Source organism: Carassius gibelio, chromosome B2 (genome assembly GCF_023724105.1).
Source record: "Carassius gibelio isolate Cgi1373 ecotype wild population from Czech Republic chromosome B2, carGib1.2-hapl.c, whole genome shotgun sequence".
Classification (NCBI taxonomy): domain Eukaryota; kingdom Metazoa; phylum Chordata; class Actinopteri; order Cypriniformes; family Cyprinidae; genus Carassius; species Carassius gibelio.
In genome coordinates this window covers 7788450-7801097 of record NC_068397.1, presented here as the reverse complement: position 1 = coordinate 7801097, position 12648 = coordinate 7788450, and the positions used below count along the sequence as shown (strand labels likewise).

Sequence of the window (12648 nt, the reverse complement as noted above, 5' to 3'; positions counted from 1 at the left end):
AAAAATGATAATTTTATATCAGTATCCTCTGAACCACTAGATGGCACCAGACCCACCTCACCTCTTTTCTAAATATCTGTGGCTGACTGGTCCTTGACGCGATCGAGGGCATCGGCCCAATTCTGGTTGTGCGTTTCAGTTTGGTGGCTCAACATTTCTGCTAAATTAACGTGTTACTTTAATATTTCTAAACTCCCTCCTAAATTGCCCAAATTCCACCAGCAAGCTCTGTTAGACTGGAAAATTTGCTAAGCTACTCACACAATTTCTCTCCTCACACTTCTTTCATTTGGATTACCAATATAATTGCAAATAAATCTTTATTTTTAAGGAATTTGCTTAACTAGGATATTAATCACCTTATGAATATGTTTTTATAGTTTCCCTGTTTCCACAATTTTCCTGTCCAATTTATGGAACTGAATTCTGTTATTAAAGACTCTAACCTTGTTCAGCTTTTTAAAAGCATAGGTTAAAAGTTATGTTTACTCTATGACAAAATCTAAACAAACATCAAACAGTGTTGAGCTGACTGATAAAAAATGAAATAACAAACATATCTGTAATAGCCTATTTTTCAAAACCAAAATCAAGTAACAGCTGAAGGAGTTTATTCATTATTATTAATATTATTATTTATTTGTTGGTAAAAGTAAGATAAGGTTGTTAACTTTTTATTATTATTATTATTATTATTATTATTTCATTTTTTTATTTTTTATTATTATTACTATTATTTATGTAAACTTGTCCAAAACCTTTGGATGGAATTAGGAGAATTTATTTTTAATTTAGTCAAGGTTAATGAATTCTTACATTAAATTATATTATTGTTTATTAAAAAAGGATGAATAAAGGCATTGACATATTTATGATAGTATTTTTGGATCCCCTGTTACCACTTAGGCAATTTTTTTATTCTATGCTTTTTTCAATAACTGAAGAATATTGAAATGTTCTGAACAATATAATAACTAAGGTATATGGAGTGAAAAGCACACCTATTTTTGGTGCTAAATGAACCAATAATTGACGTGATAAAAAGTAGTGTGGCACTATTCCATTTGTTGACAGTAAATGTTTAGAATCAAATAGTCAATATCATTTATTACACTGGGTATTCACTTTGGAGATAATCACAATATTTCTAATTCATTTTATAATATTACATTTATCATATGGTATATATATATATATATATATATATATATATATATATATATATATATATATATATATATATATATATATATATATATATATATATATACTTTTTTTAAAACACTAAATACATTCTATATATGTTATCAGTTAATGACTGAAAAAAAAATAGTTTATTTTTGTAAGTTTATTTGGTAAATTTCTTGTAAACTAGTCCAGCACAGTAAATACATCTCTGGTGTGCTTTGATTTCTTCTATAACTGGACTGCAAGGTGCTGCAATGCCATATAATCAACTATTTACTTAAAATATTCAATAAGGTCAGTAAATAAATGTAGTTGATTTTTAATGTGTCTGTTTCGCAGTTGCAGAAGGCTGAGGTTTATTTGTGCCATATTGGAGCTAAAGAGGTCAAATGCTGTGCTGCTTTATTGAGTCTGCTTGTCTGTTCCATTTAGGTCATTACCGATGATGATCTATCTGCCTGATAGTTTGTGAGTGAGCCTCTGTTACATTTCATGCAGAGTTTAGAAGTGAACTACCAGACAAGACCATTACTGCAGGCCAGGTAAGCTGTAGAATAACAAAGTTTGATTTCTGATAGTGATAGCCCCCTTTTTAATGTTAACAGGGTCTTGTGAGAGATGTTTGAATAATGAAGTTATCCTACTATAAATGCAGATCACATGCTATGTAAGTTTTATCATATAAATTGGGTCACACTGACATTCTTAATCCAGTATCAAGTGAACCAATTTATACTGATACAACAAAAAGAACTGTGTGCTACTGCAGTTTGACCATGTTGACAGTTAGTGATATTCATTTGGCATAAATTAATGATATATTATATATGAATGATTTCCCACAACAAACTGTTCATACATGTATGAGCAGAAGTGAATAATAATAACATTATACAGTACAATACAACTTTTTTGAGACAGGAAATGCAAAACCATATATATATTTACATTAAATTGTAGTGTACATGACAATGAAATAATACCAGTATCAATATTTTGCAGTGAATATTAATTGTTTTATTTTTATTTATTTTTCTTGATACGCAGGACCTTTATCTGTCGTTTTCCTGTATATCATCATGATAGACCCTTCATCTGGACCAGGAGGTGAGCAGGATGTTTTAGGGTCATGAGTGCAGTTTGGTGCTTGTGTATACTTTGGCTGCAGGCTTGAGTCTGTGGGATGTGGTTACTCTATGGCATTATTTCAGAGGTTTTATGAAAGATTAGTGGTGTCAGGTTGTATTTTGTGTCTCATTGAAAGCTCTCAGTTTTCGGTCTTGTGCACCTCTCCTAAAAGTTAGGTTAATAATAAGGTATGTAAAACGCAGTTGTATCTTGATCTGCATTTAAGCATTTCTTTTCACTATAGAGGGTGAGAGTTGCAAACCTAAATGTGTTGCCAGTAGAGGGCAATATGTGAATGAGACAAATCATTAATGTCCTACATTTACATGTCATGTCAATAAAAGAAAATGTTCAGTATAAAAATAGAAATGAATAATTCAGGGAATATTAGAGACTATTAGATTGTTTATCATATTCCTCTCATCTTTAGGTGTGTGTAAGTTGCTGGACTCTCTGAGTCTTGGGCTGGAGTCTCATATGGACACCTCAGAGGACAGCACTTTTCTTCAGGACATGCTCAGGGGCAATACTCTGCATCTGCTTATTAAGGTCAGATTTTTTATTTTAGCAGCATCCAATATATGAGTGTTGCTAGCCCACTTTAGTGACTGTAGTTTTGCCAGGGCTATGATTTGAATTGAGTGAAATTATTTAGATCAAGTGGTTGGCTTAACCATAAGCACCTGCACATTTACACATTTACTCACTCACTCACTCAATCATTGACTCCATTAATTGATTCATTGACTCATTTGTTAATTCATTGATTCATTCAATGATTCATTCAATGATTCATTGATTCATTCATTGATTGATTGATTGATTGATTGATTGATTGATTGATTCATACACTCACTGTTTTGATCAGTCACTCACTCACCCACACATTCATTCATTTATTCACTCAATCACAAATTCTTGCATTGACGTAAGGCTGGAATACACTACATGATTTTGAACAGATTTTTGCCCTGGTTTGCACCTTGGATGAGTCAAAGCTAGTTGCATAAATTCAAGTTAGAGTTGACAGATTTCATGGAAAACTGTGTAGTGCATGATGGACACAATATCGTGATTGTTTAGCTTTAGACTGGAATTCCATCGAGTCATCACACTTAAAAATAAATTGGTTCTAAATGGTACCAGATCAGGGTTCTTTGGCTTGTTACAATAGTAGAACCCTTTTTGGTGTTAAACAGAACCCTTTTTATAAGGTTTGATAAAGAATCATGCTTTGAAAGTGCTATATAGGACCTTAAAAGTGTCATAAATAAGTATTTTAATTAATTATAAATAAATTATAATTTCATAATATTTTGAACCTAATATCTGGTCGTATGATAAATTGTAGCATCGATTAGGGTTTTACTAAAGAAAATAAAGAAATTATGTAATCACATTCCTGTAATATCCAGTCAAGTTCAATTCTATAATGCCTTTAAGTCCATCATGTGTTAACTTTGAGTGGCAGTTTATTTCTGCAGATGATGAGGTTGTGAGACGTAACAGCATCTAGTTTAAAATACACAAATGGTTTAGAGATACCAAGTGTTTCTTCCAGTAGTTTAAAAATATTTATTGATGTTTATGAAAGCCCAAAGCAGAGTGAGTCCTTCACAATATTAAATGGAAAAAGTGACAAAGTCATGGGATAGCTTTAATGTTTTTTGGTTCTTCTTTTCATTATTCCTTCATTCATTGAGTACTGTAAATTACTCACTTCAATCACTCACTTCAATCACACATTTGTCCAGTCCTACGCCTCTGGTATTCCTCACTTACATGCGGTTGTGTATTCCCTAGTTGCTTCTGAGAGAATTTTTAAACCTCTTAATGCAAATTCAAAATAATAACATGCCTTAATATGTCTGAAAATACACCCAGAAGCAACTAGGGAATATCATATTATTATTATTATTTATTTATTTTTAACGGTGGGTGATTTGTGTATTGTACAACAACAACAATTTTTTTTTTTTTTTTTTTTTTTTTTGGACAATGAAGATTACAAGGGATGTCCACTTCTTTCCTTAGATATCATAGGTGCCAGAAAAGTCACAAAGTTTCATTCTGAGGGTACATCTAAATGACCAGAGATCAACAGAGGGTTAATCGTTCATTCACACACTTTGGAATGAAATCTTTTGAAAACTAAGTTCTCCAAACACTGCAGCAAATTCACACCCAGCATCATCATTTGCTGGCAGATGGGTCTGATGAATCCAGCACATGCTGTCTGTGACACAGAGAGAGGGGGAGGCGAGGAGAAAGGGAGGAGAGGTTGAAGGGGAAGGGGAGACTGTGATAAAAACCCAAACACAGCTCAGCTGGACTGTTGAGTGCCCTGTTCCATTAGTCATGTGGATCTGTGAGGTGTTCAGTGCTCCTGCTGGATGTTTCTGTTTGAATGCTAAGAAAGGATCATATTTTCCAATCAGTCTGACTTTTCACTTTCCTAGAAACAACATAACTGCTCAAAAAATGTTTGAAAGCTATTTCTATCATTGGTACAAAAATACTTAAAATGCATGCCAGAAACAATATTATATGACATAATAATGAATACCTGCAGTACATTAAATACCAGTAGCATTTATGGCTTTTACTGTTCTTCATGACATATTGTAAAAGACAACACACATGCAAACACATGTGCAGATAAAACAAAACACATGCAGATCTCAGCTAATGATGTAAACTATAAAGGAAGCCCTATTACATACACACTGCTATAATATTAAAATTTACAATAAACAAGTATTCCAAACTAGTCCAAGTTCGATTCAATATTTTTTATCACCACTCAAATAAAAATTAATGCAAACATGTAAATTGTACATAAGGTAGTTTTAAAATGACCTTATAAATATAATTTTTAAATTGTTATGTTTCTACTCTGATTCGTTGTTGATTTTAAGGCTAGGTCTATTCTTTTAGGCTACTCAGTGGCTGTTATAACTTTTCCTGACAGATTTATTTAAAGAAACATTAAATATATAAGACATCAGTAACAGGTATGGGCTGTGAATCTTTGGGTAAACAGCGAGAATCAGTTAGATTCAATTCACAGTTAGTTATTCATTTTTGAAGTGCAATAACAGAATTATTAAAATGCTTCCTCTAAATGTTTGTGTACAATGCACATTTCTTAATATTAATGTGTTTATATTGTGCTTAATATTTTGATAGTGTACATGAAAGTATACTTGCAGTAGTTCCACTTTTAGCACAATCATTATACTTCATTAAATATTTAGTTGTCCTTCAGCACTACGTCCTCACAATTAAACTACTAAATTAGGTTTTTTAAGTTTACCAGTTTTGGTATACCAATTGCAGATGTGCTAAAACCAAATGTTTGAATGCTTTTGTATTTTAGTAAATATAGGAAAGTGTGTTTCATGTACTGTAATTTATCTTTTTACCTTCATCATAGTTCATTTGATAAAAAAGGCGATAGAAATTTAAAATATGAATATTTAATGTAGTTTTAAATTCAAACATTTTCACAGAAACCTACATGCAATAATTCAAAAATAGTTTAGATGAGTTATAGCATGTGAAACTGCTGCTTGAAACTTCCCTCACACACACCTGTTAAGGGGCCATTAAAAGGAAAAGTGTTTGTTACACTGACAAGCATATCTCCAGAGGCAAGCTATGAATTTACTTTATTTGCAAGACATTTCAGCATGAGTATGAAATGTCTTAAACTGATATACCAAATCTCACTACACAACAACTAATGTCAGAGTCCATCTCAGCAGCGAACAAAAACATGAAACTAAAGGCTACTAAGTATGTAAAAAAGAGTAAGTTTTTGTTTTGGCCATATGACTGTAAAGTAAATCAAAGCTCTTAATTGTGTTGGGGGAAAAAATGTAAACAATAAACAAGAAATGTACCATAAGAATTTGAAATAAATATGCAGTGTAAGTCAGAATATACATCATCATAAAATTGTTCACAAAATGGCAATTCCCTTATTGTGGAAATAAATATTTAATAGATTTATTTGTTGGCTTCCTATACGTAAGGTGTGATATTTGACACATTGATCTGCATTAAGAAATAGCAAGAGATATTGATAGCAAGTGTGTTAAGTGTGTTACATGCAGTTTTGTGTTAACAGAGAATGTAGCCCCAAACCTACAAGCCAAAATGTATTTGGTTTTTAGCGTATGACATCATCTTTTTAAAAATTAAAATAGTTTTACCTAATACATCTGTTATGAAACATGTTCGTCTTTATGAGCTCTCTTAGCTGTGTGAGGACCATAAATATGATTACATCTTTCTTGGCTGATATTCTAATAGCTTTAGCATTACCTGCTCCATACAGTCCAGCCAATGGATGAACAGACAGATAAACGATAAACACACACACAAAAAATCATGTTACTATAGATTTGACTGACATATTTACACGTCGGTTACTTCTGCTTATCATATTGAGTGATATATTACTTACATAATACAGAGAAACATTTTGCTTCTACAGATGCATTTCAGGGGTGAGGGTCAAAAGGGTGAACAGTAACCCTCTGGGCATCGGACGGCAGTCTGATGCCACTTCTCTTCTCCTCACAGGTCTATGACAGACTGCAGAAGTACAGAGCCCAGCGGCCTGCTCCACTGTTGGAAAGCACACAGGGCCTGGCTCAGGACGTAAGTTCTCCTCTGGGGCAACTAGTGGTTTTTGTCTCCAGACCAGAGTGATCAGACACTCAAGCAGAGCTGGGACGGGATTCAGTTGCAGGACCTTTAGTCTGTTTAGTGTTGTCAGTTTGAAGTGTACTGGAAGGGATTACTTGTGAACACCCCAGTGTCACATAAATACATGTGCAGCTTCACAGACACTCGTTTATTTATTGCTTTTTATTATTTTTTTAATTTGGCCATACCTATTTATATTCAAGGCCAAAATGGCATTTTTGTGTGTCAATGCCCAGCATGACCCAATTTTTCCTAAGCTCTTTAAAACTGCAGTGTATAATTTCTGCACCACCAGCATGACAAACTGGAAATTAGTTAAAAAATAATTATTGTTTCAAACAAGCTTCCCGAAAAACCCTGTCATCTGCATTGGTCAAAGAAATAAATAGTCCTGTCCTAAATTCTCACCACTGGTTGAGCCAATATTGCTACGTCAGACTGGTCAGTGTCTTGCTTCAGGAAGTAAGGAAATATTTGATAAAAGGCTCAGGTTTTAATACAGATAATTTGTTAAATACAATGGATATTATTATGTGTCATTATATGTGTACTATTGTGTACATGAACAATAATAATTTCTGTTTACTTCGCTCAAAAATTGAGTTTGGACAGCTAAAGAGAGAAACTACTATCCAGACAACAATATCTACTGTGTTGTCTACAGTGGTTTCCAAAGTTAACTCCAGCAATCTCCAGCATTATCTTCAGCGATCTCCTTAAGTAATCCCCTGTGTATGTATTTGTATGTTCTGCTCCCCTGTGTAGTGTGCTGCTCTGAATCTCTGCTTACATACTTAGCTGTCATTATTCTTAAACTGTGTAATAAATACCTGCGATTGGGTTCCTAATATTTTGTCTACCGTGTTTGGTGTTCTGTAACAGAAGGCCAGACCACAACCCACCATGAACCCTGCAGGCACCCCACTCTTGTTCCTTTTTAATGAAGAGCTCTCCATTGGGCAGAAACTATATGGAATCAAGTTGGCCCTGCCACTCAGTCCCTTAAGAATTTAATTTCCCATTACTGTGAGGTTTTTGGAGATTCTGTTGGTGATACTTAAGTCAGTGAACAACTCTATCAGTTACGTCAAGGAAAACCTCAATCATAGATGCTTTGAAATTCTGGACCCTCACAGCTGCCAATGACTGGAATGAGCCAACATCCCATCAAGAACTGGAACTCGCATTGAGGCTGCAACATGCTGCTCACAACAACTCCAGCGGGCTTGTATAATTCATTCAGCTGTCCATCTGCATGGCTCACTGGATGAAGAATTGCCTCAATGATACATCACATCTGCTCCTTGTATCTTCATTCCCAGTCAGATTCGTCTCCAGAACCAGGCCACAAACAAGTGACAAATGATGTGACATAGGGCCAAGTATGGTGACCCATACTCAGAATTTGCTGAGTTTGCCATTCTCTGCATTTAACCCATCCAAAGTGCCCATAACAGTAACACAGCATTAAATACACACCATGAACACACACCCGGAGCAGTGGGCAGCCATTTTTGCTGCGGCAGGGAGCAGTTGGTGGTTCAGTGCCTTGCTCAAGGCTCGTGGTATTGAAGGTGGAAAGAGTGCTGTACATTCACTCCCCCCACCTACAATCGTTGCTGGCCCGAGACTCGAACTTGCAACCTTTTGGATAATAAGTCCCACTCTCTAACCATTAGGCCATGACTTTCCCCAAACTGGCAAAGATCTGCACTTGCTCTCTCTCCTCGGCAAAGCGTCAATCCTGGTGTACTCTTGATCTTTGTCCATATTATGGAGTACAGACATGTGGTATCTACACACCCCATCAAGACCCACAAACAAAGAGTTTCGTCACTTACCATAATCTCTATGCCAAGCCTTTAGCCACCTTTGTAACTCTTACTGTCTCTAATGCCTCTCTATCTGTGTCTAGATTTAGGGTCAGCCTGCAACTTAATATCTGTTGCACCCACCTCCAGAATATCCATGTGAAACTTCATGTTCTTCTAAATAAAAAGTAAACCTCTGGGTCATAGCACTATCTGTCACTGTGTGGGCCAAATAAGGCTACAGCTGGGCTGCTTGCAAGTGGAAGACATCACTCTCCTGGTTCAGGAAAAGACAACATCATCTTGGAGTGCCCATGGCTCGTTAAGCACCCATGGTATCCTGTTCTTCAGGGCCCTCAGTGTTTGCTTTATTGCTTTCCATCAGTTCCTCCATGCAAGTCGCTTGTATTTGAAGTCAATTCCATTACCATCAAGACCCAATTAAACAAATGTCTCTTGAAGCTCCGTCCTGTACTTCTCACTTCAAGGAAGCCTTCTGTCCCAAGTGAGCCTCCCACTTACCACCTCACTGACAGTGGAGCCACGCTGTTAATCTGCTGCCTGGTGAACCAGTGCCTAGAGAAAAGATTTATCCACTGTCATTCCCAAACAGAAGTCCATGGAAAAGTACTTGGAAGCACTATCCCAGGGCTACATTCATCCATCAAAATCCCCTGCTGCTACTGGTTTCTTATTTATGATGAAAAAGGACAAAAAAGTATCTGCATCGATCACCAGTCTGTTAACAAACTTACTGTGAAATACAGGTACCCTCATCCTGGCTACTTTGGAATTGTTGTGTGAAGCTATCATCTTCATGAAGCTTGACCTTTGCAGCACATACAACTTCATTCGGATAATACGTTTGAATGGAAAACAACTTTTGTGGCCCTTACATTACTGTGTCATCTCATATGGCCTGGTCAGTGCCCCTTCTGTATTCCAAGAGTTCACGAATGAGGTGATCCAGGAGTACCTCCATCGCTTTGTCCAGGTTTACATCCATTGTATATTACCCGAACGAGACTGACCATTGTCACCATGTCTCACTTGTGCTGGCCAAGCTGAGTGAGTACCATTTTGACCTCAAAGCTGAGAAGTGTATATTCCATTAGCTTTCATCAGTTCCTTGGATATCACATTAACCCTAAAGGGGTCAAAATAGATAAGGGGAAGACAGAAGCAGTAAACTCCTCGCTCAATCCTACAACCTCAACTTGTACAATTCATACAAATTGTTGAATAAAGTTGTTATTTTTGTTTTCTTTGCATACAAAAAAAATATTCTCATAGCTCTGTAAAGTAACAGTTGAACCACTGATGTCACATGGGTTATTTTAACAATCTCCTCGTTACTGTCTATGGGAGGGTCAGAGAGCTCTCGGAATGCATCAAAAATATCTTACTTTGTGTTCTGAAAATGAACGAAAGTCTTACAGGTTTGGAACGACATGAGGGTGAGAAAGTAATGACAGAATTTCCATTTTTGGGTGAACTATCTCTTTAACGCTTCAGTGTACCCCACGGTGCCCCAGTATACAAAGCAAGGTTCATAATCATTACAAGGTTCCTATGTATTAAGAAAGTCACTGTTGGTGTAATGGTCAGGTGTCCCAATATCCGAATTTGGTGCTCAAGAAGAAACATTTTTTCTTATTATAAATTATTATAATAGAGCTTTTGACAAAGTTTGGGGTAGAGATTTTTTTTTTATTTTTTTTTATAAATCTCAATTTACAATAAATACTTTTAAGCAGGAAAAAAAACTGTTTTCAACATTGCTAATATTAGTGCTAATAAATCTTTTTTTGTTGTACAAGATAGATATATTACAAGGATTTCTGAAGGATCATGTAACACTGAAAACTTATGCAATTACTGAAGATGACACAAGAATAAATTACATTTTAAAATATATTTAATTCTAGTTTTGGTAAGCTGAACTACTGACTAAAAAGATGTTAATTTGTGTTTTTTGTTTCCACTTATTGAAGTATTTTAATCACAGAAACAGTTGGATTGCAATTCAACCTCTATCTTTCCTCATTAAAGTTATCTCCCAACAGTATTCACATTTATATTATAAAACTAAAGTTTTTCCTTTTCCTTGCACACCTTGCAAAAACAATCAGCTCTGTCTTTATCAACTCAATTCTGCAGAGACTCTTAAAAGAAAGATTATCTCCAGCTTTTGACTGTGCATGCTGTATTTCATTAAGGCAAAGAGTAGTTTTAAAGTGTATCACTTTCCATCTTCTCTCGGACTGAAAATGAGGAGGACATTTTGGAGCATTTAGCCGTTAAAAGCATTTTCCTTACATCGCAGCTCAGTGTAAAATTTCAGTTTTGGAGATTTAATGTTTGTTTAATGTCAGGTCCGGTGTCACTCAGAACCACATTCAGTCAGGTTGGTTGTTGCTTGGCTGAACCACAACAGAAACAGCTATTTCTCCAGGTCTCCTGGTACTGTGGCTTTTTGACCTGCTATGCAAACATTTGCATAATATTGTCAAGTGGGTTGGGATAGACTGAACCAGACCTCCGAGCATTGCCAAAGCAAACTGGCACCAGATCAGTTCATGATACCTGGAGCACAAACTAAGCCAAATGGGTTGGTCAGAGACTTTTGCCTGTTATACCATATCATATAGACATTATGAAATGTTTAATGCTTCTTATTTTTCATTCCAGTTGGCAGAAGAGCTGCGCTGTGTAGTCGCCAGCCCAGAGACAACAGAGTTGTTATACCTGCTCTATAAACCTCATGTACAGGTGAGAAGAGAATATACATTTAGGTCAAGATTCAGTGACAATTACAAAAAAGGCAAAGGCTTGACTGACATAAATGTTTGACTGAAAACAGAAGAAAATAAAAGAAAATCTGCTTTTATGGTGGGCTGGTGTCAAAGTACACAAATAGTATTTGGTAAAAAATTTCATGATATATCATTAATAAAATATTGAAAAACTGAATATGAAAAAAAAAAAAAAAAAAAACATCTTAAGGCCTGTAAAAATCCAGACCCACACATTAAGTTTATAGAGTTCAGGAGTTTCACCAATGAGAGCTTTGACAGATTTATTTGTGATTGGTCTAATGATATGTTGCTTCTTGGATCATTTGTTTGGCTCTCACATTTTATAAAGCAACACTAGGTTGCCTCAGTAAGGTGATATCCAATGTGGAAAGATTCTTTATCAAGCCAAGTGTAAAGACCAGTCACCAGTGTTGACTGTTGATTTTCCTTTTGATTTTCTGAAAATATTTTAACCTTTTATATGTATGCTACTGTTCAAAAGATTGTGGTCTGTAAAAGTTATTTATGTTTTTGAAAGTCACTTTTAAAGACTGCATTTTTTTATTATAAGGCTGCATGGACAATCCTGCCCTACATTTCGTCTCATTCAAAAAGATTCTTCACTCGGATATACATATTCATTATACATATTGTTGTGAAAAAAAAAACAGTGATTTGTAACATCGTGTCACACATTATCCCTTACAAACATGGCTAACTTAATTCCTAATTCCACTATGTTTTCATTATCCTCTTCAGGCTCTTCTCTCAGTGCATGACATGGTGTCTCAGAAAGAGTATGACCCTCGGTTGCCTCCTCTACCCCCACTGCCCGATTACATCGAGAAAGAGGAAGATTCATTCAAGATTGTTTGTTTGGTTAAAAACCAGGAGCCACTGGTGGGTCCCTCTGAATAAAATGAGTAAAAAAATAGGAAAATAGTCCATGTTTGTTAAAACAGGTTTGTAGTAGTAGGAACTCAGCATTTAAGTCATTATGGACCGTC

At 35.4% G+C, this 12648-nt stretch overlaps 1 protein-coding gene across 1 annotated transcript in view; it reads left to right on the top strand.

Annotated features, from left to right (window-relative positions):
- Positions 1–1626: 1626 nt before the first annotated feature.
- Positions 1627–12648, top strand: part of mpp7b (MAGUK p55 scaffold protein 7b) — a 52894-nt gene continuing 41872 nt past the window's right edge. Inside the window, exons 1-6 of the mRNA XM_052549389.1 lie at positions 1627–1730; positions 2236–2295; positions 2747–2865; positions 6907–6984; positions 11535–11615; positions 12401–12541. Coding sequence (XP_052405349.1) covers positions 2268–2295; positions 2747–2865; positions 6907–6984; positions 11535–11615; positions 12401–12541 — 447 coding nt within the window. The 5' untranslated portion in view covers positions 1627–1730; positions 2236–2267. The remainder of the gene's footprint in view (positions 1731–2235; positions 2296–2746; positions 2866–6906; positions 6985–11534; positions 11616–12400; positions 12542–12648) is intronic.